Source organism: Diadema antillarum, unplaced genomic scaffold, assembly GCF_040938485.1.
Source record: "Diadema antillarum isolate AM-2024a unplaced genomic scaffold, OU_Dant_1.0 seq00000962_RagTag, whole genome shotgun sequence".
Lineage (NCBI taxonomy): Eukaryota > Metazoa > Echinodermata > Echinoidea > Diadematoida > Diadematidae > Diadema > Diadema antillarum.
The window spans coordinates 968,465-996,363 of record NW_027271809.1 but is presented as its reverse complement, the minus strand read 5'-3'; the positions used below and the strand labels follow the sequence as shown (position 1 = coordinate 996,363).

General features: G+C 41.0%; 1 protein-coding gene across 1 annotated transcript; it reads left to right on the top strand.

Annotated features, from left to right (window-relative positions):
- Positions 1 to 98: 98 nt before the first annotated feature.
- On the top strand, positions 99 to 27,899 carry LOC139741930 (elongation factor-like GTPase 1). Its single transcript, XM_071652501.1, has 19 exons — positions 99 to 122; positions 3,079 to 3,243; positions 4,112 to 4,270; positions 7,521 to 7,651; positions 8,046 to 8,240; positions 9,728 to 9,921; positions 10,735 to 10,858; positions 11,679 to 11,758; positions 12,353 to 12,489; positions 13,279 to 13,401; positions 13,780 to 13,879; positions 14,399 to 14,539; positions 21,175 to 21,322; positions 22,103 to 22,241; positions 22,879 to 23,010; positions 23,863 to 24,010; positions 24,823 to 26,066; positions 26,893 to 27,077; positions 27,601 to 27,899. Exons 2-19 carry the CDS (start codon positions 3,153 to 3,155, stop codon positions 27,787 to 27,789), a joined length of 3,660 nt encoding a protein of 1,219 aa, XP_071508602.1. The 5' UTR covers positions 99 to 122; positions 3,079 to 3,152; the 3' UTR covers positions 27,790 to 27,899.

Genomic DNA, 27,899 nt, shown 5'->3' with positions numbered 1-27,899 from the left:
TCGGTGCATTTTGCATGTGCACCGGTAAGTGTAGCCCGTACGTAACACATGCACGGATTGAAGGAAAAAGACGCATCTGAGTTCCGTCCTGTCAAGAAGCCAAGGTGTTTGTTCTGGGAAACGTAAGTTTACGCCGATTTGATAGTAATGTCAGGTTAACTTGAGGCATTTCATATTCAATGTCATATTTCTCTGGCAGCTACTACGAACCGAACCGCTTGCACTGACTAACGTTAGTGTGCAGCTAATCACCAGCTGTCTACACTGACATTTAAATCATGATAGTCCCAGAAATGTAACATAATGTTGGATGCATATGCATGTAGTTATTGTAGGTTATAAAATTTACTAGACGTCTATGGTTCACTTTTAAAATACACAATAACCGATATAGACACTATGGACTACACTATAAGGCAATTGTGCACTTTACGGTTGCTCTAATTCTAACGCCCTTCCTAGCCCCAGAGACCGCGCCGCAAGGCGCGGTCCTGGCGGCTACCTCGCAGCTGCGCAGCTGAGCGGGAGCAAAAATTACGAATAACTCCATTGCCACATTCACGGCGACTTCACAAATAAAGCACGACTAAATTTCTATCATAAACACTGTGACAATAGAAAATGAAATATACGTTACCTTTTCGACTTGGTTCTTCTCACCCATTTATCTAGGTTCTGCAAAATTTCCACATTTTTTAGGAGTAATAAGCGGCCTGCCCTAGTGCAACAGTGGAGAGACTTGCTGCTATATCCATTAGTACATATCTACGCATGCGTAAACAATGATGTCAACGTTACGGACACTCAAGGATATGAATGATGCACCATCGCACGGTGCTTATAAGGTGAAATGAATATGCATCATGTAGCCAGCAATACAGCTGTCAATGCACTGCACTGCATGCATGCTGTGCGCATGTGCAAGTGATTGTGAGTTTTAGTGAGCATCGGTGAGCTGAAGATATTCGCCTTTAAGACAACATTTTCTGCATCATAAGCAATGAAATGCATCAAACAGTCACCGAAATTAATCATTTAGGATTAATCGACCCATGTAAGTATTCCTAGTAGTTTTTGTTGAAAAATTAAGGAAATATAGCGCTGAAATGGCACCGTTTTGTACAACTCCTCGATCTGAATGCGAAAACGGCGTAGCCCCAACGCTGCACGTTGGGGCTGGTCGCAGTTAACGCCCTTCCCTGCTCTGTGCTATGTATGACTGAGGCGCAAGCGTGATTGAGAATAACTAGTCTATACACAGCCCAGTCGCTGTAAAATAGTGACAGGGCTGTACCGGCACGACCCACAACACAAAGAGAGCTCAGCGATGGCTTTGCGATGGCTTTGAGTTTTGATACTTGAGATCATTTTTTGTCACCTCAAGCGCTCAAACGTAACTCATCGATCATCTAATGAGTAATGTAGATCTTCATTAATGAGACTGTCATATCTATGCTATCAATATTGACATACCAGGTAGGCCTACACATTTCACAACTTACCGAAAATGAAGAGTATATGCAGCATTTGACTGAAAGATCGGTCTGTATCTGGTCATCGGGGAAATGTTCCGCGGAGACTGCATCTGGCTTCACGGATCCCTCCTTATACAGACCGAAGTCAATGATCCTGGCTCCTGTGTGGATGCGCTGCCAGCGGTCGCGCACAGATCAAACGTTACGATAAACCAAATTTCAGACAGCTTTTTTACATTCAAACAAGTTTGACAGGACATGACACATTATGCAGCAATATTTGGGGTAAATTTCTCACATTGTGCAATCGAAATACTCACAGTAACTAGGTTATAACGCAGAAATTTTATCCATATCGCAACATCGCCGTTCGCTAGCAGTAAGTCGCCATTTTGAATCTGTTAGCCAATCACATGAGAGGTACATGTTTTAATTAAAAAAACACGTAGAAACTACCTCGCATGCGATTGGCTAAGGGATTCATATGTTTCTGCAGTTTGAACGTGACGACGCAACGGGCTGGTTGATGGGTGTTTTACGTTGAAAATTCTACCAAAATGTTGGATTATTCATTAATCTGGTGAGTGTAGTGCATTTTTGAAATGTTGATTTTGATATACAAGCTTAAATTTGCCGACCTAGGGCCGTGAATTAGACGCAATCGAGAAGGGTGAGGTACCTCACCCAATTTTCCATAGAGACAGTGGTTAAGACCATCCACACAGCGATGTGTACTATCAACTTCCGTCTGTCTACGGAGGAGAGCGATAACGTAAAAAAAATAAACGACTCCTCCGGACAGACGGATCTTTCTGTCTAATGCAGCATGTGCGAACGGTACATCTGATGATCGGGAGTTCTCGCGATCTGAATGCACTTTTAAAGTTCACGCTGTCGACCGTGCTGCTACCAAAGAGCGCACGCACGCAGTAGATCGCTGCACTTCCCGCCACGCATACATAATTTGCATTTGCTGAGTGGTCAACACGCCATTTTGAATTCTGCAACGATGAACCCCGATGGTCGGGGATTGTGCTAGAAAGTGCCATTTTTTTGTTAAATGGACTTATCGTGAGGGCTTTCTATGATGGGCTTATGTACCTTCAATGATATAAGCATGCACTTTACGTGAGTAACGTACAAATGTCTGTAAGTAATGTATAAATTGTTGTAAGTTTTGTAGTTGTGTTGTGGTTCCCCACTTTGATGGCGAGGCCCGGTCTGTCTGACGCTGTGCTTCGCACAGCATCTGGTCGGGCTAGATTGAGAAGAGACAAACAGTAGGGTGCTGTGCATTGGCACACAACGCACGGAATGCAACCAGTGGTAAACTTTCGTCCTTCATTCATGATTTTAAATGAATGGACGCTGCATTATTATCTCAAGCAGTGGATCAATAATTAACCTATCGCAGAGGATATTATGTCCGCTGATTGTCAGTGATACCTAGCTTTATGTAGTATGTGAATTCATTGACACTGTGATCCTATCTAGTATCAAGTAAACTTGATACTACATCTGTAGATAAACTTGCAGAAGAATGCATCTTATAGTTAGTGAAATGAGATTCGTCATGTGCTTTGTCTCTGACCATATGACCCAGGTTCCTTATGAGGTCCGGACCTTCCCTATAATATACACACACCACTCACTGGCTGCTGAAGGAATACACCAACCATGAGAACTGTTCCTGTTCAAAAGTTGGCTGAATTGCAGAAGAATGCAGATAGAATCAGGAACATCTGCATATTGGCTCATGTTGACCATGGTAAGAAAGCATTTTTTGCAAATATGTATGGTCAGAAATTTCTTATTTGAATTACAGTCTTTATAGCTTGTATTCCTGTAGAAGTTTCATTTTCACAAATGTTCTATGATGTCTGTACATACATTGATTCAAAAAATATGTATATATATATCAAATAGTGTATGTGCAACCTCACAAAATCCAAGCAAAGTTTTCATCTTTTCTTGAAAGACAACCGGAGAGCATTTTCTACCTCTGAAGTATATGCAGCTATGTCTATGTTTTCTCAGACAATATTTAACAATGCTTCTTTAAATGTAAAGTTTTGACGTCAGCAATTTATTCCTTGTTTGCACAGAGTGAAAATTCTAGTATGCTACTTGTCAGAACATTTATCCAAAAAAGTATACTTTATTTATTACTTGTTATTTCAAGATAGGGGGATAACAGTGATCAAGATTGAAGCCAATAGGACGTGCAGACTTTATCAGGGATCTCAACAACTCTACAGTAACTGAACAATACTCTGTTACAGTTCTCATTTCATAGTTCTGAATGTCAACTGAAACTTTGCGAATGGAATGGTGTTCACTTATAAATCAATGACAGACAATCAACCATGACTGCAATTCACTAGATGTGATAACAATAATATCACTTGTAAGTGTGATATGCTCAAGGGATATGAGGGATTGTTGGGAACCTTTTAGGGCCACCCCTGTCATATAGCTTTGCTTGGGGCTCATGCAGTAACGACTGATTCAACACGACATTATGACTATAACATGTCAATACCAATTTGGGCCTTCTCATAGGTCAGAGATAACCAGCAAGATTTTAAATAGAAGAGAGTCTTTTTCATCTCTGTCATTGTTCACCCTCCATCCAGGCAAGACTACACTGGCTGATGCACTTGTCTCCAGCAATGGCATCATCTCCTCCCGAATGGCGGGCAAACTCCGCTACATGGACAGCAGGGAGGATGAACAGCTGCGGGGCATCACAATGAAGTCTAGCGCCATCTCTCTCCTTTACAGCCACAGGGAGGGTAATTCTACGATACATGTTCTTTTTTCTTCAAAAGAGGTTGTTGTTTTTTTTTGGGGGGGCAGGGTTTTATGGCTAATATAAGATATTTGTGAGCAGTGAAACAAGAGGGTGATGGTCAACAAGCAATGAATTTCTAGCAATTCATTACCAACAAAGAGAATTTACATGCGACTTCACGACATGATGTGTTTATTTTTCAGTGTTTCACTTTGCCATTTGCTAATGTATAGGCAGTAATTAGGGAGGCTGGCTTATCTGTCCAACACTTCATAGTAGCTTAAATATGTACAATATCCCAAATGGGGTTATCACCTGATCATATCACCATGATGAGCTGTTTGGCATCATGATTACCATCCTCAATATCAGTGATTTAACAGAATTGGCTGTGACAGGATACTACTGGAAACCTCTGTCCACCATTATACATGCGTACACACAGAATCACTCATTCCCTGGTACTTTTCTTCTCAAATTTCTGACGTTCCCCAAATACTCCAAGGCATGTTTGATAGAGCTTTTGGCAATATAGTGAAGAATTTTGCGTATTGTCTTGAAATTTTGAAATATGTTATAATGATGTGAACTGACTTCCGAATATTCATATTCCTCATTTTATTGCGTTTGTTAAAATGGAGCCAGTGTATTGACACAATAATGTGGGTCACCATGAACATTTGGCTGCTGATATGAAATTAAGTCATCTTGAAGGGATGGGAATTTTTATGCCTCCGCGACGAAGTGGCCGGAGGCATTATGTTTTCGGGTCGTCCGTCCGTCCGTCCGTCCGTCCGTCCCGTTTTGTTAGCTCACCTGAGCCAAAGGCTCAAGTGAGCTATTGCGATCGCCCTTCGTCCGGCGTCCGTCGTGCGTCGTGCGTCGTGCGTCGTCCGTCGTCCGTCGTCCGTCGTCCGTCGTCCGTCGTGCGTCGTGCGTAAACTTTTTACATTTTCATCTTCTTCTTGAAAACCCCAAGACCGATTTTCATCAAACTTGGCAGGTAGCATCCCTAGGGGGTTAGGAACTCAATTTGTTAAAATGGGCACCATGCCCCGCCCAGGGGGCCCCCAGGGGGGCCCAAACCCCCCAAAATTAAGGAATCTGTAAAAATCTTCTTCTCTAGAACCAGAAGTGATAGAGCTAAGTTAATACTATGAGTTAGTACATTGATGACTGTAGTTTCAAGTTTGTTCATGGCAGAATCAGGGGTGCCCCCCTTGGGACCCAGGGGAGGGGGGTGGGGAAGGGTTCTAATGGGGCCTAAATTGTACATTTTCATCTTCTTCTTGAGAACCCCATGACCCATTTTCACCAAACTTGGCAGGTAGCATCCCTAGGGGGTTAGGAACTCAATTTGTTAAAATGGGCACCATGCCCCACCCAGGGGGCCCTCAGGGGGCCCAAGCCCCCCAAAATTAAGGATTCTGCAAAAATCTTCTTCTCTAGAACCAGAAGTGATAGTGCTTAGTTAATACTATGAGTTAGTACATTGATGACTGTAGTTTCAAGTTTGTTCATGGCAGAATCAGGGGTGCCCCCCTTGGGACCCAGGGGAGGGGGTGAGGAGGGGTCCTAATGGGGCCTAAATTGTACATTTTTATCGTCGTCTTGAGAACCCCATGACCCATTTTCACCAAACTTGGCAGGTAGCATCCCTAGGGGGTTAGGATCTCAATTTGTTAAAATGGGCACCATGCCCCACCCAGGGGGCCCCCAGGGGTCCCAAACTTCCCAAATGAAGGAATCTTTATAAATCTTCTCTAGAATCAGAAGTTATAGAGCTGAGATAATACTATGAGTGAGTACATTAATGACTGTAGTTTCAAGTTTGTTCATAGGAGATCCAGGGGTGCCCCTCTTGGGTGGGGGGGGGGGGGGGGGGGATGGTTGGAAGGGTCCAAATGGGGGCCTGAATTGTACATTTTCATCTTCTTCCTGAAAACCTCATGATGGATTTTTGTCAAACTTGGCACGTAGCATCCCTAGGGGGTCAGGATCTCAATTTATCAAAATGGGCACCATGCCCCACCCAGAGGGCCCCAGGGGGCCCCAATCCCCCCAAATTAAGGAATCTTAAAAAAATTGGGCCTTTATTGTACATTTTCATCTTCTACTTGAGAATGCCTGGTCAAATTTTGGTGGAGCTGTAAATAATTTAGATTAGTGACTGCGTGAAAGGTGAACTTGCGATACTCAGGTGAGCGCTAGACCCGCGGGTCTCTTGTTTTTGTCAATATCTCAAGAACCGTGTGGTGGTTTTACATCAAACTTTGTATGAGGGTATATCCTTGGGGGATAATACTTTGTGTGGATTTTAGGGTCACAGGGTCAAAGGTCAAAGGTCACAGGTTATTTTGTGAAAAAAATTGAAATTTCATGTTTTTCTCCATATCTCGCAAATGGTTCAAGGTATCTTCATGGAACTTAGTATATATGCTTGTACCGATGGGCAGTGATTATCTAGGGAAGTTGGGGGTCATGGGTCAAAGGTCAGGGGGTCAAAGGTCAAGGTCAACTCCTCAAAATATCACTACTTTCCTTAAAATGCAATATGCCTGAAGGTTTTTTTTTTTAAACTTGATGTAGGGCATGTATTACCCAATGTATATTTTTGGGGAAGTTTCTTGCCAAAAGGTCAAAGGTCAAAAGGTCAAAGGTCAAGTGAAAGTGCTAAATTGCACTTTTTCCTCCATATCTTGAAAGTAACTCGAGGTATCATCATGAAACTTACATATTCATGCATGTTCAACCTAACAGTGATTCTCTTTGGAACTGTGAGGTCAAAGGTGAAAGGCCAGGTTTAGATAATGCTATTTTCCCATTTGATACTGAAATTATACTTTTTCTCAATACCTTGAAAATTACTCAATGCATAAACTCATAAAAGGGTCAAAAGTCAAGTAAAAATCATCAGTTCCCCAAATACCTGCACTCTGACATTTTAATCATTCATCCAATTGAACCTAGTTCTAGGAAAGTGAACATTCAGCACATTTGTGTCAAACCTGTCATTTTAATATTTTGCCAATTGTGTGAAACTGTCATCACACATTGTCAAGACATTGTACTATAGGCCAGAACCATGCATTATGGCGGAGGCATATCAGTAGCCGTAGCGATATATCTAGTTTTGTAATCATACTAAATTGTGCATTTGACCTTGTGTCTGTGTCCTCACCCTGTTGCCTCTTGGTAGTAGAAGTTTATGATGAGAAAGATTACTAATTTCTGTCTGTTACAATTTTCAGGTGAGGACTATCTCGTCAACGTCATCGACTCCCCTGGCCATGTAGACTTCTCCAGCGAAGTGTCCACAGCCGTAAGACTCTGTGAGGGCGCTCTTGTGGTTGTAGATGTCGTAGAAGGAGTTTCTCCTCAGGTAAGAATATGTTGGGTGTATTGTGTGGATGTGAAGTGACAGAGCTTCTGGAAACTATCTCCTGTAATCGTATATGTCTATGGGACTGCTCTATTACACTTTAAAATTCTGAAGGTGTATTGGTAATGTTTATGTTTGTACATACTGATTTATGTTATAGAAACCCTTTATTCAAACAAATATTCGTAAGTATGTCGATGACTGAAATAATTTAAACTGAAAATTTGTTTTACATGGGGTTAGTTCAAAATTTGTCTTTTGTGTTAATATAAATTGAAAATTTCCCATTGACAATAACTGTGATTACTTGTAAATGTGTGGCACTGTACATGTGAAAATTAAGTCCACTTAAAGCTTCATCTATGGCTTAATTTTCTGTACCACACACTTTCAGACTCATGTAGTCTTGCGTCAAGCCTGGCTGGAGCATATCAAACCCTGTCTGGTGCTGAACAAGATTGACCGCCTCATCACCGAGTTGAAGTACACACCCATGGAGGCCCACCTCCACCTCCAGCAGGTCTTGGAACAGGTCAATGCCGTGGTGGGAAACCTCTATGCCACTGAAGTCCTCGAGAAAACCTCTGCAGTAAGTGTATTTATTTCCTTCCTTTGTATAGTACTGCCACAGTTTTAGCCAACCCAATGAAGCGAGGCCTAGTCAAATTACTGCATTTGCTCATTGTTTGGCATTGTGTATAATTTTGTCTCTTCTGTAGAAGTAGATTTTTATCAATACAGGGATTGAATCGTCTCTTGGTGATGGGAATCTTAACTAATTTTTTTATGGAAGCCATGGTCTGAATGTAGATAAAAGAGAGAAAGAAAAAAAAAAGAAAAAAAGAAAGCAGCAGTAGCACAGATACAGATTTCTCCTTTTCTAGCTCCAGTAGTAAGAGAGATTATTTTCTGTTGCATCAAAAAAAGGTGCCATAGAACATTGCTTTTCAACTGGTGGGCTGGGATGTCAGCCAAAAATAAGATGAAATAAGATTTGTATTCAGCTTAACTTGGCCTCAAAATAATTTGGAGGAACCCAAGTGGGTCTCAGGTTAAAAAATGTTGAGAAGCACAGCCATGGAAGATGGAGAATATATCATTTCACTTGGTTTGGTTTAAGGTCACCATTTTGATACAGTAAAATCTGCCTTAGCGGCCACCTGTCTATAGCGGCCACTGAAAAATCCCCCCGAGAGAAAAGCCCCGTTAAAGACCCTGTGTATATAGTGGCCACCTGTCTAACGAGGCCAGCGGCCACAAATTTTGTTTCCCACTGTAGATTTTAACCTGTCTATAGCGGCCACAGACCCGGTAATTCAGCGTGTTTTTCTGGATTGTGGCCGTGCCAGTCATTCATGGGCAACGTTCAGTGATCGCCACTCATTAGTCATAATACTGCACTAGTGTTAAGCTTTCTTCACGACTGTACACATGCTACTGTGCAACAATTTCATAAACACCGGCATTGTTCAATGCATGAAACACACGTGTGCATACATACACACATACATGTACATGTAAGTACTTATAGATGTATACAACAATGATACATGTACATATAGGCAATGCACACAAAGTTGGATAACCTGTCTATAGCGGCCACCTATCTATAACAGCCACTTTTTTCGTCTCCCTTGGGTGGCTGCTATAGACAGGTTTTACAGTATCTCTGAAAATGGGAAGGTGCTTCACAAGTAATTAAGTTTTAAGAAGGGAATGGACAGGTCCAAATGATGAGAGGAATTGGTGCAAAGAAAGAAACTCTATAGCAGGAGGGAAACTGCTAGAAATGTTTTCATGAAAGATTGAAAACTTGTTGGAGATTGAAAGCTTGGTGGAGGAAGTCATGCAAGGGAAAAGCAGACACATACACAATCACTTGCACAGACACTTGCACAACTTTGATGTAGTTATACACAAACACAGACACCATGCAAACACGAAAATGAACACTAACACAAACGTAAACACAGATAGATGCAAACAAGAAGGTGAGACAAACACTGACACAAGCACTCAAGTTACAAACATATGCACTCTCACTAATTACTGTCTTGTGTGTTATCTGATGCACAGAAAACCAATGACAACGCAACAAGTGAAGATGGACAGAAAGAAGCTCAAGGAGGAGGAGGAGGAGGAGGAGGAGAAGGAGAACAGGTGTATGACTGGAGTGATGGACTGGAAGACACCGATGACTCCCACATCTACTTCTCACCAGACCAGGACAACGTCATCTTCGCGAGTGCCTATGATGGATGGGGATTCAGGTACCTTTAATATAGACAGAATTATTTGGAAACATGCGATGCACCAGCATCTCCCAACTCGATGTATATTTTGCTGATGGTGTTTGCTGAGAAAACATGCATGCAGACAAATGATTTAACACATGTTTTGATGTGATGTGATACAAAGTGTGTAGCTGGTGTGATCCAATCTTATACACAATTTGATGTGTCATTGGATAATGCTTTAAAGGGACTGTACAGTACTGGTTGAGGTGAGGATTCCGGTTTGTAACATTTTTTGGTGAGATAATGAGAAAGCGCAAATGAAATATGAAAGAGCATAACTTTTATTTGATGAAAATTGGCCTTGAATTGGCTGAGATATCAACAACAAAAAAGCGATCCTGATGAAATTGACAGACCACAACTTTATTAGGATCTCTTTGTTTTTCCTTGTTTTTAGATATCTCAGTCATTTCAAAATCGATTTTCATCAAATAAACTTTTGATTCCCCTTAGAATTGTATGCTCTTTAACATTTCATAAAATGGTTTCTAAATATCCTGCAAAACGTTACAAGCGGAATGTCCACCTCAACCAGTACTGTACAGTCCCTTTAAGATGATAAAAGCTTAGAGGTGATTATAAATAATAATTGAACAGACAGAAAGGAAAAGTGAGTACTGTATGTGATGTTTGGAATCGATGAAATATCATGTAGGAGTGGAGCACATGGTAGAGGAAAGCAGTGATTGAATTGAATGCATTGCTTGTAGTCATGTGCAAATTCAGCTTTATGTGTTGGCAGTGCTCTGATTTATTTTGAATGACATTTAATTTCTTGTTCCACAGCATCAACCACTTTGCTGAGCTCTATGCCAGTAAGTTAGGAGTGAGGGCAGACATTCTTCGTAAGACGCTATGGGGGGATTTCTACCTCCATACCAAATCAAAAAGGATCATGAAAGGAGCTCAGGTATGCTTGTATATATATTCTAATCTTCATTTTTGTTTTTTGTTTTTTAATGCAGATCATGGCTAAGTCTTTAGTATGAAATCATTTCCAAACTGAGAATTTAAAGAGATTTAATTTGCGCCGCTGTTAAGGAGCATACAACCAAAGAATGTTATATCTATTTCTTAATCACTGTCTCGTCAAATTTGATATACGTGTATATGCAATATAATGCATTGTAGAAGAGCACTTAAAACATTAAAAAAAAAATGGGACAAAGTTTTAGTGAAGTCAATATGATTACAACTTAAGACAGGGATGATTAATATTGGAGAAAATAATATGATTTGTCTGCTTCAGCATATTGGTCAACATCTCAATGTCACCATATTAAATTTCTGTTTTTTCCATGCAGCATAATGTAGTCTGTATCCACCGTAGTCTCAACTGTTGCCTATTCATCCATTTCTTTGTTACTATGGTGCTGTAAGTTTTAATGGCTTCATGGCCTGCAAAGTAAAAGGATATCAATATGCACCCATGTCTTGGTGATTGCATTTTCTACAGAAGATAATAAGTTTATGTGCTTTTCAGTCTCAAGTATCTTGATGAATTTTATCCTTCGTGAACCACCGTGTTGTAACAGTTCCCTATGTTTATAAACCACTTTGGTTTTTTCTTGTCTTTGTATAATTGTTAGTACCAGGAAAATGAAAAGATGAAAATACTCCCATAAACTGAAGTCTAAAGTTGCTAGTTTTCCCAGTTGGAAACTTGGTTCTGCATGGAAGTTATTCTTTGTTGTTTATGGGTGCATTCCCCTCCCCCTTTTTTTTTCCAGGCAAAGGCCAAGAAGCCTCTATTTGTACAGTTTGTTTTGGAGAACATATGGTCCCTGTACGACACAGTTTTCGTCAGAAAGTGAGTTGTTGGTTTTTTTTAATTATTATTATTACATGCTTTTTATTTAAGTATCCACATTTTTAACAGTTTTTATTTAAAGATTTCTAGCTTGAGGGCAAGACAGACATCTGAAGTGGCACAAGTTCACAGACATTGTGATGTAATGTCGCAAAATTTTCATTTCTTTTTTTAATGTCACACATATTTGAAAGCATAGAGAAGTATTTCACTTATTGTTGATCACTTGATGTTCACAACATGTATTCAAAGCTCACCTCCTGTTTGTCTAGAGATCTGGGCCCTTTTGCATAAAATAAACCAATCAAACATGAGTCAGAAAATCAAAATTAAGCCAGGCTTAGGCCAATTTGAATTGAGTATTCAGAGAATTGTGTTCAATTTTCTGACTCATGTTTGATCTCAACTGTTATGCAACAGAGCCCTGATGCCATTCTTGGAGGAAGTTTGATTCAATGTAGGAGGGCTAACAGAATCACTAAGTCCAGTAATCTGAATGAATATATATTATTATGGAATGATTTTTTTTTAACGTGCTAGACTGCAGTGGTTCATTCAGTTGATTTTCTCACCCCCCCCCCCCATTTCATCCAGAGACAAAGAGAAGATGGAGAAGATTGTGAAGTCACTGGGGTTAAAGGTCGCCAGCCGTGACCTACGACACAACGACCCCAAGATCCACCTGCAGGCCATCTGCCACCAGTGGCTGCCTGTCTCCAGTGCTGTCCTCTGTATCCTCTTGAAGTTATCTTCTTTTTACAAAGTGCAGAAACATCAATCTCAATTGTTTGTTTAACCCTTTTTGTCCCAGGGAGTTTGCGCAGTGTATACAGAGTTTTCTATATCAGTCAGCACTCAGACCACACAAAGGGTTAAATACAGCAACCCACAAGAGATTGATGATTGTGGGCAAATCTGCATAGTGTATGAGAATACCACCCACTGGCCTTTATCTCTTTGAAATTTATATATCAGTCTCATGTCAACTCTATGCCACTGTGCTTGAACGGCCAAACCTAAATATTTTCTTTCTATTTGTATCAAGAGTGAGATAACTTTTTGGGACCTTATCAGTTAAAAAGTATGAGAATGCACACTTGTGCTAGTCTTTGTAGAGTTCACTTGCCAAAAGCCAGTGCATTAGAACATTGACTTACACCCAATGCTGACAACCTCTCACTGAGAAACTTGCAATATGAACTACCATATCTTTATAAAGGGTTGTGTGTAGCCAACTTTGACAGATCAGGATCAGTCAGTAAAAAGCTGGGTACAAGAGTTTGACCATCATGGTGTACTGATGTGTGCTATTGCCTCCCAGTACATGAGATAATGTCCTAATCATAAACGTAACAACTGATACCATCAAACCATTTACTTTTCTTGAACCTCACAGGACAGAGTAGGGATGGGGGGGGGGGGGGGCACATAAATGACTACAAATGTAAGCTGTCTTTAGGCCAGCATTTGATAATGAGATATCTATTGACTTGACTGAAGTTATCCACCACTTTTGCCAGCTATGGTGTGCGAGAAGCTCCCAAGCCCAACCAGTGTCGGCGAGGAGCGGATTGAGAAGCTGATGTGTAGCAGTGGTCAGAGGTTTGACTCACTCCACCCCGAGTCACAGAGGCTGAAAGAAGGTTTGTTTAGCACCCCTATCCATGCGCTCTCACAGTGGCTGTACAGTATATTCTCAAGTTCCTTTATACAAGGAATGCTGTAGACAAGAAAGATGTTGTTTGCTGAAGAGTTCTAGCATTGATTTGAAACAAGCTCTTGATGTAATTGCAAATGGCCAGAATGACATTAAATAACTGCAGTGACCATAGTGTTCTGCAGTGTTAATTTGGCTTCCTCTATTGTGATACACGATGGAAAATAAGTCTTGGTGTTTTTTCATTTGTTTGTTTGTTTGTTGTTTGTTTTTTTACAGTTAGGATTCACCTTAGTATGAAGGTACATAATGATCAGATGCAATAGCCATGATTATCTTTTTCTCTTTACCTTGTTACATGCAGCATTTCAAAAATCTGACTCTGATCCAGAGGCACCTGTGATCGTCTATGTTTCCAAGATGGTGGCCGTTGAGAACCGGTTGCTGCCTCAAAACAGACCAAGGTAATGGCTTCCACATTTCTGCATGGATTGAACACCTTTACCCAGTGCTCACATCTCAAGCATATAGATGCACCAAGAGTGTTTTCATGTATATACTGTTCATTGTGACCCCCACCCCCTTAAAAAAAAAATAAAAATGTTACCTACATAAGAATGTTTTTCGTTCATGCTTCAGAAGTTCCATTTGCAAAGAATTTTCATTAACTAGGTCAAATGTTTGAAGACACTGAATAAGTTGTTGCAATGTGTGGTGATAACAAAATTCTGTAAAACTGGAAACAACTCAAAATCCTTTTTGATTTTATCAGATAACCTGCAGCTCCAATTAGCGGAAGGTCTTGGCTTGGATAACCCACTTGCTGAAAAAACTCAGAATGATGAAGCTAGGTTGATAATTAAAACAAAAATGTTAGGATGTACTGGTTTACCAAACTGTATAAACTGGTGGACAACTTCACACAGTTTGATAGATTTTCCTAAGCTTTTACCTTGAAGATGTCAAATCGTTTCTGATTACAGGCCACTTACTGATGCAGAAATTCAACGTAGAAGGGAGGAGGCGAGGAGAAGACATGCAGAGAGAAGAGCAGCTGCAGAGGAAGGAGGAGGAGTAGGAGGAGAGAAGGGAAATGTTACCAGCTCCACATCAACTCCAAGTACGTGCAATTTGTATGTATCCATATCATGAGTGTGGCAGGCATAACATTGCAACATTGTCCATATGCGTCCCACCACCGGCTGAGCCGAGAAAATCGAGTTTGAAGTCAGATCATCAGAATCAGTCATGACCATCAAATTTCTATTGTTGGCATAATGTTGTGGCCTAATGTTTCGTCTATCATCTGCCGAAATGTTGAAGCGAAATGATTCAAGGAAAGGCAAGAAAATAGCGTTTATCAACGGAACAGAAATGTGTCTGGAGATATGGATTTTGCTCCACAGATAGACTCTGCCCTTAGCATTGAGGGAGTGATCTTATTGGTCAGTATGTGGATTCTAGTTACTGATTGGTCGTGCGTACACCGCTGGTGCTTAGTTTGAATGAACATCACAGAGGTTGCTATGAGTGGACCTTCTATTGTCAAAAGGTAAAAACTGTCTTACCTCCCCTTGATCACGATTGCGTTCAAAAGAAGCTTTGAAGGCGGTTCTCTCGAAACAGTGATTTCCTGGACAACTCAACATGCTCTCATAAAATCATCAATACCTCCACAACAGAGTACTTTTATGAGTTGTATTATCTATGAAGCAAATGAGTTGGGGAATGATGTCATGTCATTTTCAGAAAATCAACCTCCCTCGACTTTCGGATCCTTTTGTTGTAGTTGGTCACATATACACAGTAACTTCAAAAGTATTCACAAAAGTCTGTCAAAATTATGTATGTATGAGAGTGATAAAGTCCCAGGTTTCTCGGTGTATGCAACAATGCACAAACTATTTCACTTGTAATTTCAGCGATCATGGTATGATGGTGAAAAAAGGGGTTCTAGGAACACTACCCCCTGGAAAACCACCCTCCGGATAACTACCACCCGGATAATTACCCCCCAGGGCAATTCCCCCCTAGGGCAACTACCCCCTGGACAACTACCCTCCAATGGCAATTACCCTCCAGGGTAATTACCCCCTAGGACAACTACCCCCCGGACAACTACCCTCCTAGGGCAATCACCCCCTAGGGCAATTCCCCCTTAGGAAAACTACCCCCTGGATAACTACCCCTCGGATAACTACCCCTCGGATAACTACCCCTGGATAACTACCCCCTCGGATAACTACCCCCTGGATAACTACCCCCCGGAAAACTACCCCCTGGGTAACTACCCCCCCGGAGAACTACCCCCTGGATAACTACCCCCGGAGAACTACCCCCCGGAGAACTACCCCCTGGATAACTACCCCCCGGAGAACTACCCCCTGGGTAACTACCCCCCGGAGAACTACCCCCTGGGTAACTACCCCCCGGAGAACTACCCCCTGGATAACTACCCCCCGGATAACTACCCCCCGGATAATTACCCCTCGGATAATTACCCCCCGGATAATCACCCCCCAGATAACTACCCCCCCCCCCCCTCAGATAATTACCACCAGGATAATTATCCCCAGGTTAATTACCCCCTCCTCCGAAAACTAGACCCCAGATAACTTCCACCCGATAACTACCCCCTCCGATAACTTCCCATGGATGATTACCCTGGATAAGTAGGCCTACAACTCCCCCTCCCCTATAACTATCAAGAGGAAAATTACCCCCAGGACAGTGCACCACGCCAATTACCCCCTGGGTAACTACCTCCCGGGTCATTGCCCTCACCCCCACCCCCAATCTTACTTTTAATAAAAAGAATATCATTACTACAGGAAACGAAGTTCTTTGTATTATTTGCCAGGAATCACGAAGATGCCATACTGATACATCATCTTATGAAAACAACATCTTAAGGATTTACGATTTGTATCGTTTGCATTTGGGACGATTTATGTACAAGCTTAATTTCTCCCTCTGTATTTTGACTCTATGTTCATAAAAAACGAAGCTGTCCCTTCATATCCTACCCGGTAATCCAGTAAATGTCAATGCCTTTGACCCAAACTATTTTCGCTAAATCTGTATTTTCTTTTACTGTTCCGAAATTTTGGATTTCTCTTGATAGTATAGTATAAAAAAAAGTTTTAAGTTTGAATGCCTTTACCATTGAACTAAAGACATTTTGAAGAAATGTTACACTTCAGAATGAGTTAAACTTTTTGCAATATTTTTTTAACCACAATCGTCTATCGTTTACCACAACTCCATGTAACACTTCTTTATTTTGAGGCGCTTATATCTCATGCTTCACGTGCCCTGGTTTTGACCCATCATCTTCCTCTTCCCTCTCGCTTTTCTCTGTCCACCATGAAGGTAGTCTATTCCTGTCATTCATAACTCACCTTTCCTCTTTCTCTCATTACAAGGGATTTGTCTAGTGTGTGTTCATGTGCAGTGCACTCCCGTTAAAACGAAATGCTCAGGACCGGCAGTTGTTGTTTTTTTTCTTCGTTTTAACGAAAAGAAGGAAACCACGCATAAAAATTCTGTTTGTTGAATCCTCATCATACGCTGGAAAGCTATGTGAAATGGGAGATTACCTTTTTAATTTCGTTTAAATATTACATTTTAAAAAGAGCATAAAGTTGTTTGTGTTGTTTCGCCATCCCCGGGATTCCGATGGTTTGTTTATGTGAAGGTTCGCATTTCCGCAGAATCATTATTCCGAGAGTTCATAATTTAGATCAAAATAATATATTGTTCATTTTCCGAAGGTTCGTTGATCTGAAAATGAAATGAGGTTCGTCATTCTGAAGGTTTATAAATCAAAAAAAAGAGAAAGGTTCACTATTCAGAAAGTCCGTTGTTCCGAAGGCTTTTTCATCCGAAAATGAAATAAGGTTCGTTATTCCGAAGAAATTTTGTTAATGAAAAAAAATGAGAAAGGTTCGTTATTTCGAAGATTTATTTATCTTAAGACGATTATAAGAATTGCAATTCTTAAGCTTTGTTAGTGTACTCTCCTTTTTCCACCATGGATTAACGATACTTTTTGTAATGTTCCGATTAACGAACGTTTTGAATTCCTGTCATTTTCGGACTAACGAACCGTATAAGAATAAGAATAAGGACCATATTTTATTATCGAATTAACGAACCTTTGGAATAACGCCAAAATGTGCTTAATAACAAACCCTCTTTCATTTCCGAACTAACGGACGTTTAGTTGTATCAGAATCTGTGTGTTTTGTATTAAAGGACTTCGGAACAATGAAACAAACCTTATCTGAATTCAGATTATTGTATTACAATAACGCAAGTTCCCCTCGGAAACTGTGCGAGATACACGGGAGTGAACATTCAATGATGCGTTCGCTCATGCAGAGACGCTTTAAAAATGCTTGTTCCGCTATGCATTTTCGAATGCGATCCGCATTTCGTTATAATGGAGCACATTTCTTTTGTTTTTCTTTGTCAGTGGCGCTCAGAAAAGACTTCGTGATAACGAAAATTTTGTTATAACCGTCTTCGTTATAAGCGAATTTTGTACATAGACTTTAATGGCGATAATTTTGGGACCAGAAGTTTTGCTTCGTTATGACGAAATTTCGTTACAACCGTGTTCGTTGTAACGGGAGTGCACTGTATCTTTATTTGTGTACTTCGTCTCTGTTTTAATGTGCTTTCTTTGTATTGTTTCATCAATTTTGTAACTATTTTACTGTTATACCGTTAACGCTCATTTCAGAATTGCCCTACTGCATTATTGGGCATTAACAACTAGTATATCAAGGATGTGGGAAGAGATTGTCACCTCCTTGGTATGATCACCGCAGAGCATTACCTCCCTTGACAATTACTCCTTATTAAAATTAGGCTCCAAACAATCACCCCTCTTACAATAACTCTCCCCCAGAAAAGTATGTCTCTCATTGTTATTTTCGAACAACGTTTGCTATTTGAATTGAAAAAAAAAAATTCATATCATCTGATTTTGGTTGAGACCTAACTTCAGGTTTTAAACATCTTTTGGGTGAGATAATTAGAAACCCCTTACGAAATATTAAAGAGCATGTTATTCCAAGAAGGATTCAAGTTTTTGTGAAAGAAAAATACTCTTGAAATGGCCGGGATAAAACAGAGCAGCCCTATAATGTAAAAAGGATTCTGTCAACTACAACTCTCTATAGATCTATTCAGAAAGAGGGTGCAGGACAAAAGACTTTGTTAGCAACTAGGGGTGTTTTGTAAAAAAAAAAAAAAATGCCGTTAAACTCGTAATATTCTACTCTTTCTAATGAGACTAACTTATATTTGAACTGGATTTCCTCTTAAAGTGTCGAGAACATTTAATTTGAAAACTAGCACAATTCTACTTGTATGTAAAACAAGCTGTAATTTTACTCTTATGACAGATTAGGGCACCGTTTGATAAAAGTTGCCAGTTATGACATCTTGTTAGTCTCTAATAATTTCAATAAAACCATGGGTTCTACTTGATTGATAAGCTCGAGTCACTGACTTGTTACCATGGACCTGCTTTGATCGACCTCCAACGATTGGTAATTGTGTGGAACTGACAGCTTGTCAGGACTGATAACTTTCATAAAACCGTGCCCGGATCCTATCAGAAATTATGGCTTTATATCGAAGGGTCCCTCGCTAATGTTAACGGAATATGAATTGCAGTGAAATCAACTCTCCTTTTCTTATGTTTATCGTCAATGTGTTATAACGGTAGAAAATGACAAGCCAAAAGAGTAAATGTGACCGTGCACCTCAAAACGAACATAAAGTCGCACACACTGATTTTGCGTGAGGACTGAAAATAAGTGAAATGGGTCAACCTAGCCGAACTTGACTTTTTCATATTTTCTGAAAGAGCGGGTCTTCTTTTACATTATTCTAAAATTTGGTATCATTAAACGGGCAGGAAAGTGTGTTTTCTTAGCAGTTTATCTCGAACATTTTTGGTAGAATAGTGTGATTAGGCGTGTCTTTAGAATCCCTTTTTCATTTCTGAAAAACCTTGTCCACACTCTTCACTTTCAACTCTAAAAACTTTTGAAAGGATAGTGCTACACTGCTTTGAAAATTGGCATTAATTATGGACAGAATGTGTTAATGAGGCATGCTTAATTTCAGTTTAATCTGATAATCCCTTCATTGTTGTAAATCTGGTGGTTTACTTCCTGTTTTTTGTCCCATTCATTGCACAGCCAGCACGGTTTGGTAAAGATTAAGCGCTTGAATAGACACTGTACTTCAGAGCCTCTTTTCTCAGTTCCCACTTTTTCTGAGTTTGTGCTTTCTTTCCAATATTTAGATAGGTTAGGAGAGTCCATTTGATTTGAGTTATACATCATTTTAAAGCTTAAAGTCTGCTCTTTTAGAATATGGTCTTAACTATAAAAATTCATATCTGGCGACTTTTTGTTTGTTTTGAGGTGCAGGGTCACAAATGATGACAGTGTAAGAGAAAGGTGCATCTTCTGATATGGTGTTATGAACTTATGGAAAAATTACAACGGGTGGTAACTTTCGGGGGGCGGGAAGGGAGGGTTGTCCAGTAGGTAAGTATCAGGAGGGGGCGGGGGGGGGGGGGGGGGGGGGGTTCGGGATATGGTTATGGGGGGGGGGGGGTAGTAATCCGGGTGGTAGTTATCCTGGGGGTAGTTATGCGGGGAGTAATTATCCGGGTGGTAGTTATCCTGGGGGTAGTTATCCGGGGGTAGTTATCCGGGGGGTAGTTATCCGGGTCGTAGTTATCCTGGGGGTAGTTATCCGGGGGGTAGTTACCCAGGGGGTAGTTCTCCGGGGGGTAATTGTCCAGGGGGTAGTTATCCGGGGGGTAGTTATCCAGGGGGTAGTTATCCGGGTGGTAGTTATCTGGGGGGTAGTTATCCGGGGGGTAGTCATCCAAGGGGTAGTTACCCAGGGGGTAGATATCCAGGGGGTAGATGTCCTAGGGGTAATTGCCCTTGGGGGTAGTTGCCCTAGGAGGGTAGATGACCGGGTGGTAGTTGTCCTAGGGGGTTATGGCCCTGGAGGGTGATTACCCTAGGAGGGTAATTGTCCGGGGGGTAGTTGCCCTAAGGGGGAATAGACCTGGGGGGTAATTATCCGTGTGGTAGTTATCCGGAGGGTAGTTGCCCAGGGGGTAAGTGCCCGGATACGGAAAAAAGGATACTGCAGTTAACTGATTTAATGATGGAAAGAAATGTGTAAAAGGGATATAGGAGATTGGTCTTAATCTCAATTTCAGTTGCTCATGATTTGAGTTGAAAGGTATAATGAGCAATTGTCTTTTTCAGTATCTGGATGAGATACTCCATAGCTGTTAACATAATTTGCTCAGTGAGTTTTGATGATGGTCACTATTAACATATGTCTTCAAACTATGTCAGCTTGATACAGTATTGTGAAATTTGTGTGAAGTCATGTCAGCTAAAATTGGTATCACATTTTAATTTGTTTACTTGATTTTTTTTTTTTTTACTGGAAATGAAAGCATTGTTTGCCTTGTCAAGCATAACTGAGAAGTTCTGCATTTAAAGCTCTTTGTGCTTCATGTATTGTAACCTTCACAGATATATTATAAGGTATATCAGCATCACTTTTCATAAATTTTGGAGTAAGTGCTTAAAGTCATTGGAAAATGTGCATAATGTGGTAAAATATATAGTCACAATGATTTCTCTGTCGTTTTTGTTGAAGAAGATACACCTGAATCAGCAGAGGACACAGTGATCCTCGGCAGAGACTCGGGATCAGACACCAAGTCACCGGCCAGCGAGTCCGAGGAGACATTCCTGGCATTTGCCCGGGTCTTCAGTGGGACAATCCGTAAGGGACAGAAGCTGTATGTTCTAGGGCCCAGGCATGATCCCCAGAAGGCTCTGACTGAGGTATGTGTCCGTTGCATATTTGGTTGTATCCCTCTATGTTGTTGTTGTTGTTGCAAAGGGAGGTTTGCTGTTGAAGTTGGCATTCCAATGCTCTTACACATCGAGCGATTGCATTACTACATGTTCATGCCATCCTTGGGATTTTGTTCGAAATGAATTACAGTATGAGGAAGTTGGATGTGATGAAATTCAATCCAGCGAGGCATTTTGCTTCATCTTTTTGACTGTGACAAAGCCACAGTCAAAAAGATTTCGGTTGAGATGGGGCTTTGGGTACAGTTTTGGTCGAGATGGGGCTTTGAGTTTCGAACAATCGTGATGAGGATTTTTTTTTTTAGATAATGAGAAACCTCTTCTGAAATATGAAAGAGCATATAATTCTATGAGGAATTCAAAGTTCATTTGATGAAGTTTGGCTTTGAAAAGATTGAAATATCCAAAACAAAGCAATCTTAATGAAAGGTTTGACCCACCTTTCATTAGGATCGCTTTGTTTTAATTCATTTTTGGATATCTCAGCCATTTCAAAACCGATTGTCATCAAATAAACTTTGAATTATCCTACAGTTGAATGCTCTATAACATTTCATAAAGTGGTTGTCTAAGTATCTTGCAAAAAGTTAAAAAGCTGAATCCTCACCTCAACCAATACTGTACCATCCCTTTAATGGGAACTACAACCCACTGATAAAAGGGACATATTTGGGCTGAAACATTACTGTTGTCCCTCATCATTGTCCCCAAATCATAACTGAATTTCTCTCATTTTGGCACTACCAGATGTCAGAGAATGGGGGTCAGCTTCCGGAAAACTCAGAGTGCCGTAAGCACATTGCAGAGTTCACTGTCGACAGTCTCTTCCTCTTGATGGGCAGAGAGCTGGAACTTTTGGAGGAAATCCCAGCAGGAAGTATTCTAGGTGGGCATCTGTGTGTGTCTGTGTCTGTGTCTGTTTGTCTAACTGTCTTTTTGTTTCTCCATAAATTTGTTCGTTAAGTTTTTACGCCGGTCTATAAACTATACTTTGTAGCGACTTACAGGAATACATTTAGTTAAATTTAGTATATTTTTCGCTAATTATCATCTATTAATTATCATTTGACAGCAAGATTTATATTCAGTTAGGATTACATGAAGAGATATGCATGTGTTGAAATATGAAATTTGTTGTTACTACAGCAACAAATGGTGCTCACTACTGATAAGATGTTGCCTAGCGAAGGCCATCATTACTGCCAGTGAGTAAAGTATGTTGCATGTGCAATGAAGTGCTTTGTGGAACAAAGCTCTGATCCATACCACCTACATACATAATACTTTACAAGTGAAAATTACTTTATTTTACAAAGTATGTCTCTTGTAGGAATTAGACAATGAACTACTTTCATTAATTTGTAATGATGATGATGATTATGATCATTAGGACTAGTAGTAGTAGTATTGGTCATCGTCATCATTGTAGTAATAGAAATAGTAGTGGCAGTATCATCATCGTCGTCATCATTGTCATTTTCGGTATTATTATCAAATTTATCATTATTCTTTTACACGAAAAGGCATTGGAGGACTTGAAGATATTGTACTGAAGTCAGCCACCATTTCCAGCACCATTGCCTGCCCAGCCTTCACAGACATGACCTTTGCAGCCCCTCCTATTGTCAGGGTGGCTGTGGAACCGAGGCATTTAGGTAAGTGACGAGACTGTGAGAACTGCTGTTTGGAGGTGGGAATTTAAACTAGGTACACAACTGTACAAAACCCCTAGAGCAATCTCCTTGGCATTTTGTGATTGGTTTTTAATACAGAAGACATCAAATATGTTTTACACAAGAAAATTGAACAGAAGAAATTATCCCTATAAGGAAAAAGACTTGAAAGCTGAATATCTTGGTCTGATATTTCTTCATCACACAAACAATTATTACCCCCAATCAAGTATGCTATGAATTGATTTCAGTTACATTATGTGTGTTTCCATGGTACTGTAGCATGTTTGCTGATCAATTAAACTACAAGCTGTTAGAAATGTTCAATTTGATTATGAGCAATATACCTTGGGGATTCGAAGATACAGATTTTGATGCACTATTTTCCCTTTGTCATTTTTTGTCTATTTTCAAATGTCTCTCTGTATCTTTTCATAGGCCTTCCCTCATTTCTAGAACTTTGAAACAGTGCAAAAATGTAGATGACTTGTTTTTATGTTCCATTTTTGTATTCTGTACATGATAGATTGATGATTTTATCTGTTTCGTGAGGTGATAAATGAAATCTTTTTGATCCATCAAAATGTGGCAAAAATGCCATGTTAGTGACTCGATTTGCCATTTTGACTGTTATTCAGGCATTCCAGATGGGAAAGATGCAAATCCAATTTCTGTTCATGTTTGAGGTCAACAGCTTGGAGGAGTGAAGAGTTTATCTAGGTGCTGATATATCTAGATTGTTGAAAGTGGAAATTGTATTTTTTTTATCACCCTCCCTGTAGCATATGTAGTGAATAATTATATTTTTCCTTTCTGTGTGTTTATGTTTTGTAGCTGACATGCAGGCCCTGATTCAAGGCATGAAGCTGTTGAACCAAGCAGATCCCTGTGTAGAAGTCTTCCTACAGGAGACTGGTGAACATGTTATCGTCGCAGCTGGAGAGGTCCATCTAGAACGATGTCTGGATGACTTGAGAAAGAGGTGGGTACTCGCCAGTCTCTCACAACTTGAATGTGTGTATACTGTAACAAAATACAATATGGTAGATGGAATCCAAGCCTAATCAAAATACAGCTCAATCAAAATATTCAGATCAATGATAACTACTAGAATTGAGACAGATAATTGTGCTTGTCCATGAACTTTTGATCATAAACCTTTATCTTTTTTTTTTCCTCTCCAAAATTGTTCTTTTTAATGTACTCCATCATATACTACAAAATAAATGACATAGAGTAAACAACCCTGTTTGCGGCAGGCCTTGTACAGGGTGCCTATTTGTGGCAGGGGCCGTTTCATTCATTGATGAAAAGACCAAATCAGGTGTCACTTCCCATAACACTTGCGAGTAACTCCTGCTTGTGTTCTAAAGTGGGACTAGGCACACATGAAGTTCATTAGCTTTTTTATCGATGAATGAAAGTGCCTCTGCCAGAAAAAGTCACCCTGCTGCAAACAGGGTTGTTTACTCTACGTCTACTTGTGAATGAGTTTGCTGTTTCCACCCATTTCTTTGTAGGTGGTTCATAGAGTTTATTCATCCTATTCCATGACTCCATGTAGGTTCCTTTGCATATTCTTTTGATTTCAAATGTAAATATGTCATACTCCAGACTCATTTAAGTGCATTCTGCAACTTTGATTATGATGGAAAGTTCGTTATGTATACATGAGATTTTAAAATCCTTTGTACTACTGCTTCATCTGTAGATGTGTGTTACAAATGTAAAAGTTAGAAAACCTATAAAATAGGTAAATAAAGATTAAAAACTTTATTTTGCTTCTCCTCAAAGGTTTGCCAAGATCGAGATAACGGTATCTCCTCCCATCATTCCGTTTCGAGAGACCATCATTCCCCGTCCCAAAGTGGACATGGTCAATGAGGTCATCGACGATGTCAACCAGATTCATCGGAAAATATCCTCACTGGACATCGACGACGAGGGCTTCCAAATCTTCAAGAACGGTCTCCTGGAGATTAAGACGGCAGACAAGGCGTGTCTCTTCCACATCAGGGCAGTGCCTCTGCCGGAGGCGGTGACGGCCATTCTGGAGGAGAACCCTGAACTCCTCCGGATTCTGGATCACCACGTGGCATCCACTCTCTCCAGGAAGCAGGGCGACCAGACCAAGGATACGTCCCTCGCCGAGACGACTGTGTCAAGTCTGCAGGAGCTGAAGTCAAAGCTGGAAGCTGCCTTCCAGGAGGCGGGGAAGAAGTGGAAGGGTTGCCTGGAGAGGATATGGGCGTTTGGTCCTCGCAGATGCGGTCCCAACATCCTGGTGAACAAGACGGAGGACTACTGCCGAATGTCCATGTGGAGCTGCCTGGATGAAGGCAACGTTCCAGAGGACTGCACCCTCCGCGAGTTTGACAACAGCATCGTGAGTGGCTTCCAACTGGCCACCCTGGCAGGTCCAATCTCTGAGGAACCGATGATGGGCGTGTGCTTCGTGATTGAAAAGTGGGAAATGGACCCAAGTATAGCCAGGAGTGGGTGGTCGGAAACCAAAGCTCCTAAGAGAACTAGAAATGCAGAAAGCAATGTCAATTCAGTGGGTGATAGGACCTCAGAATTACGGGGTGCAGGAAACACAGACTCCAAAATGGGTGGCTCTAAAGATAGCACACAATCCAATAATGACAGAAATTCTTGTGACATTCAGAACAACTCCTTGGTAGGCGGAGATGATACAAGTCTATCCAGAAGTGATGAGAGGATTGAGTCTCGTGGAATTGAGATTTCGGAGAGGCAGCCTGCATCTCCTCTTACAAGCCTCGCCCTCTGCTCAGCAACCGTCGGGTCACCACTTATTGGGTCTCCGCCCATCGGTTCCCCGCCCTTCGGCTGCCCCATCCCCCTGAGCCCGGGGATCCAGGATCAGCAGCAGACCAGTTCCTGGGTGTATGGCCCCCTTTCAGGTCAGGTCATCTCCACAGCAAAGGAGGGCTGCCGTATTGCCTTCCAGACCCAGCCGCAGAGGCTCATGGCTGCCATGTACAAGTGTGATATCCAAGCCACTGCTGAGGTTCTTGGTAAGCAGAACTACTGTAAAAGTGGAAATTTTTGCGGTGTGGAAATTTCGATGCATTTCATGTGATGCGAAACTAGGGCAATAATAAAAGCAAGCAAATATTTTTGCTTGTTATATGAGCCACTATTTCATGTTTTGTTTCTGCATAATTAATAACACAAAACTCATCTGTACCTGGCCAAAGGAGAAAATACTCGAGCACAAAGATTTCCACTTGTACAGTACTTCTCAATGATGTTACCCCTGTATACGACCACAGAAGCCACTACAATTAGCCATTGAAAGGAGATCTGTTTAGACTTTTCGTTAATATGCCATTACAAGGTACATTTCACATTGTTACATAGAAGAGATGTCATATGATTCGATTGGTCTCACTCACAGACTGTTCTTATATTCTGAGTGGTCCTTTCTGTGACACATTTAATGCTGCAATTTTGATCGAGAAGGGTTAAGCAAAATGTTGTATCATTATGCAGCATAATGGTGTCCTTAATCTGTTTCTCTTTTTAGTTTTATCTTTGATTCATCCGATATTGTTATTCAGCATGGGTATGCAATCAGATGATGTCCATAAAATGCCTTTTCTTTGATTCATGTGAATATTGCTTCATACTGTGATCTGTGCCTACATGTAAGAAAGAAAGGAACCACAGATCAGTGCATGCTCATGCATTGGTGGATCGTCTGGGGATATTGTTGGTTTTCATAAATGCAATCAAATGTGCTGTAAGATAAAGGTTTGCCCCTGTTGCATAGAGATATAAATGTGAACCCATTTCTACATGGTGCGCTGACATTGCAATTCATGGTTCAACTCTTGGCAGGGCGCATGTATGGAGTGGTCTCCAAGCGCAACGGCCGCATCCTCCGCGAGGAAATGAGGGAAGGGTCGGACGTCTTCGAGATCACGGCTGTGCTGCCGGTGGCAGAGAGCTTCGGATTCGCCGAGGAGATCAGGAAGCGGACCAGTGGTTTGGCCAGTCCCCAGCTATTCTTCAGCCATTGGGAGGTAAAATAGCTTTTTACAAAAATCAATGCACTGTTTGCATATTTTGCCATTCCTCAGCTCCTGGGAAGTATTATCAAAGTTGTCCATTCTTGTAACACGATACATCTGGATCCCCCCCCCCCAAAAAAAAAAAAAACAAAAACACTTTATACTGGAATGCCGGGATAATCTCTTATAAGATATCTCTGTGTATCCACATTTACATTTCCCATCTTACAGGGTTATTTAAACATATCAAACCAAGTGTTGCCCTTACCAGTTATGCCTGTTGCAGCTTTCGTATTTATCTTAGATATTCCAGGTAGTGAGATTATGCACCAAACTTGAAACATTGCTGAAGATCCAGCTGCGTGAATATTCAAACATTCTGAAGTTCTCTAGTTGCTGTGTAGGTGGGAGCCTTTTCTATGTGCCTAGTCCACCTGTAATAGGAGTGAGGATACAGATAGATGTGGTGCTTGTTACATATCACGGTAATAAATGTGTTGTCATCTTGTCCTTTTATCCCCCTGACTGCTACCAGGTGGTCCCAAGCGACCCCTACTGGGAGCCGTCCACCGAGGAGGAGCTCCTACACTTTGGAGAGAAGGCTGACTACGAGAACCAGGCCAGGAAGTACATGAACGGCGTGCGCCGCCGAAAGGGGCTGCACGTGGAGGAGAAGATCGTGGAGCACGCGGAGAAGCAGCGAACTCTCAGCAAGAACAAATAGCGACCTCTATTGTTGTCTTACATACAACATGTGCAAGTGCAATTACTGATAAATGTTTGTCAGGTAGCCTACAACATGTGGAATCAGGTGGCCTACAACATGTGGATGCA

Excerpts from the sequence above, each read along its gene's own strand:
- LOC139741930 (XM_071652501.1), top strand. The coding sequence starts at position 3,153 with ATGAGAACTGTTCCTGTTCAAAAGTTGGCTGAATTGCAGAAGAATGCA. Across the intron at positions 13,880-14,398 it reads CTGCCTCAAAACAGACCAAG|GCCACTTACTGATGCAGAAA; the intron begins GTAATGGCTTCC and ends TTCTGATTACAG. Across the intron at positions 27,078-27,600 it reads TATTCTTCAGCCATTGGGAG|GTGGTCCCAAGCGACCCCTA; the intron begins GTAAAATAGCTT and ends GACTGCTACCAG.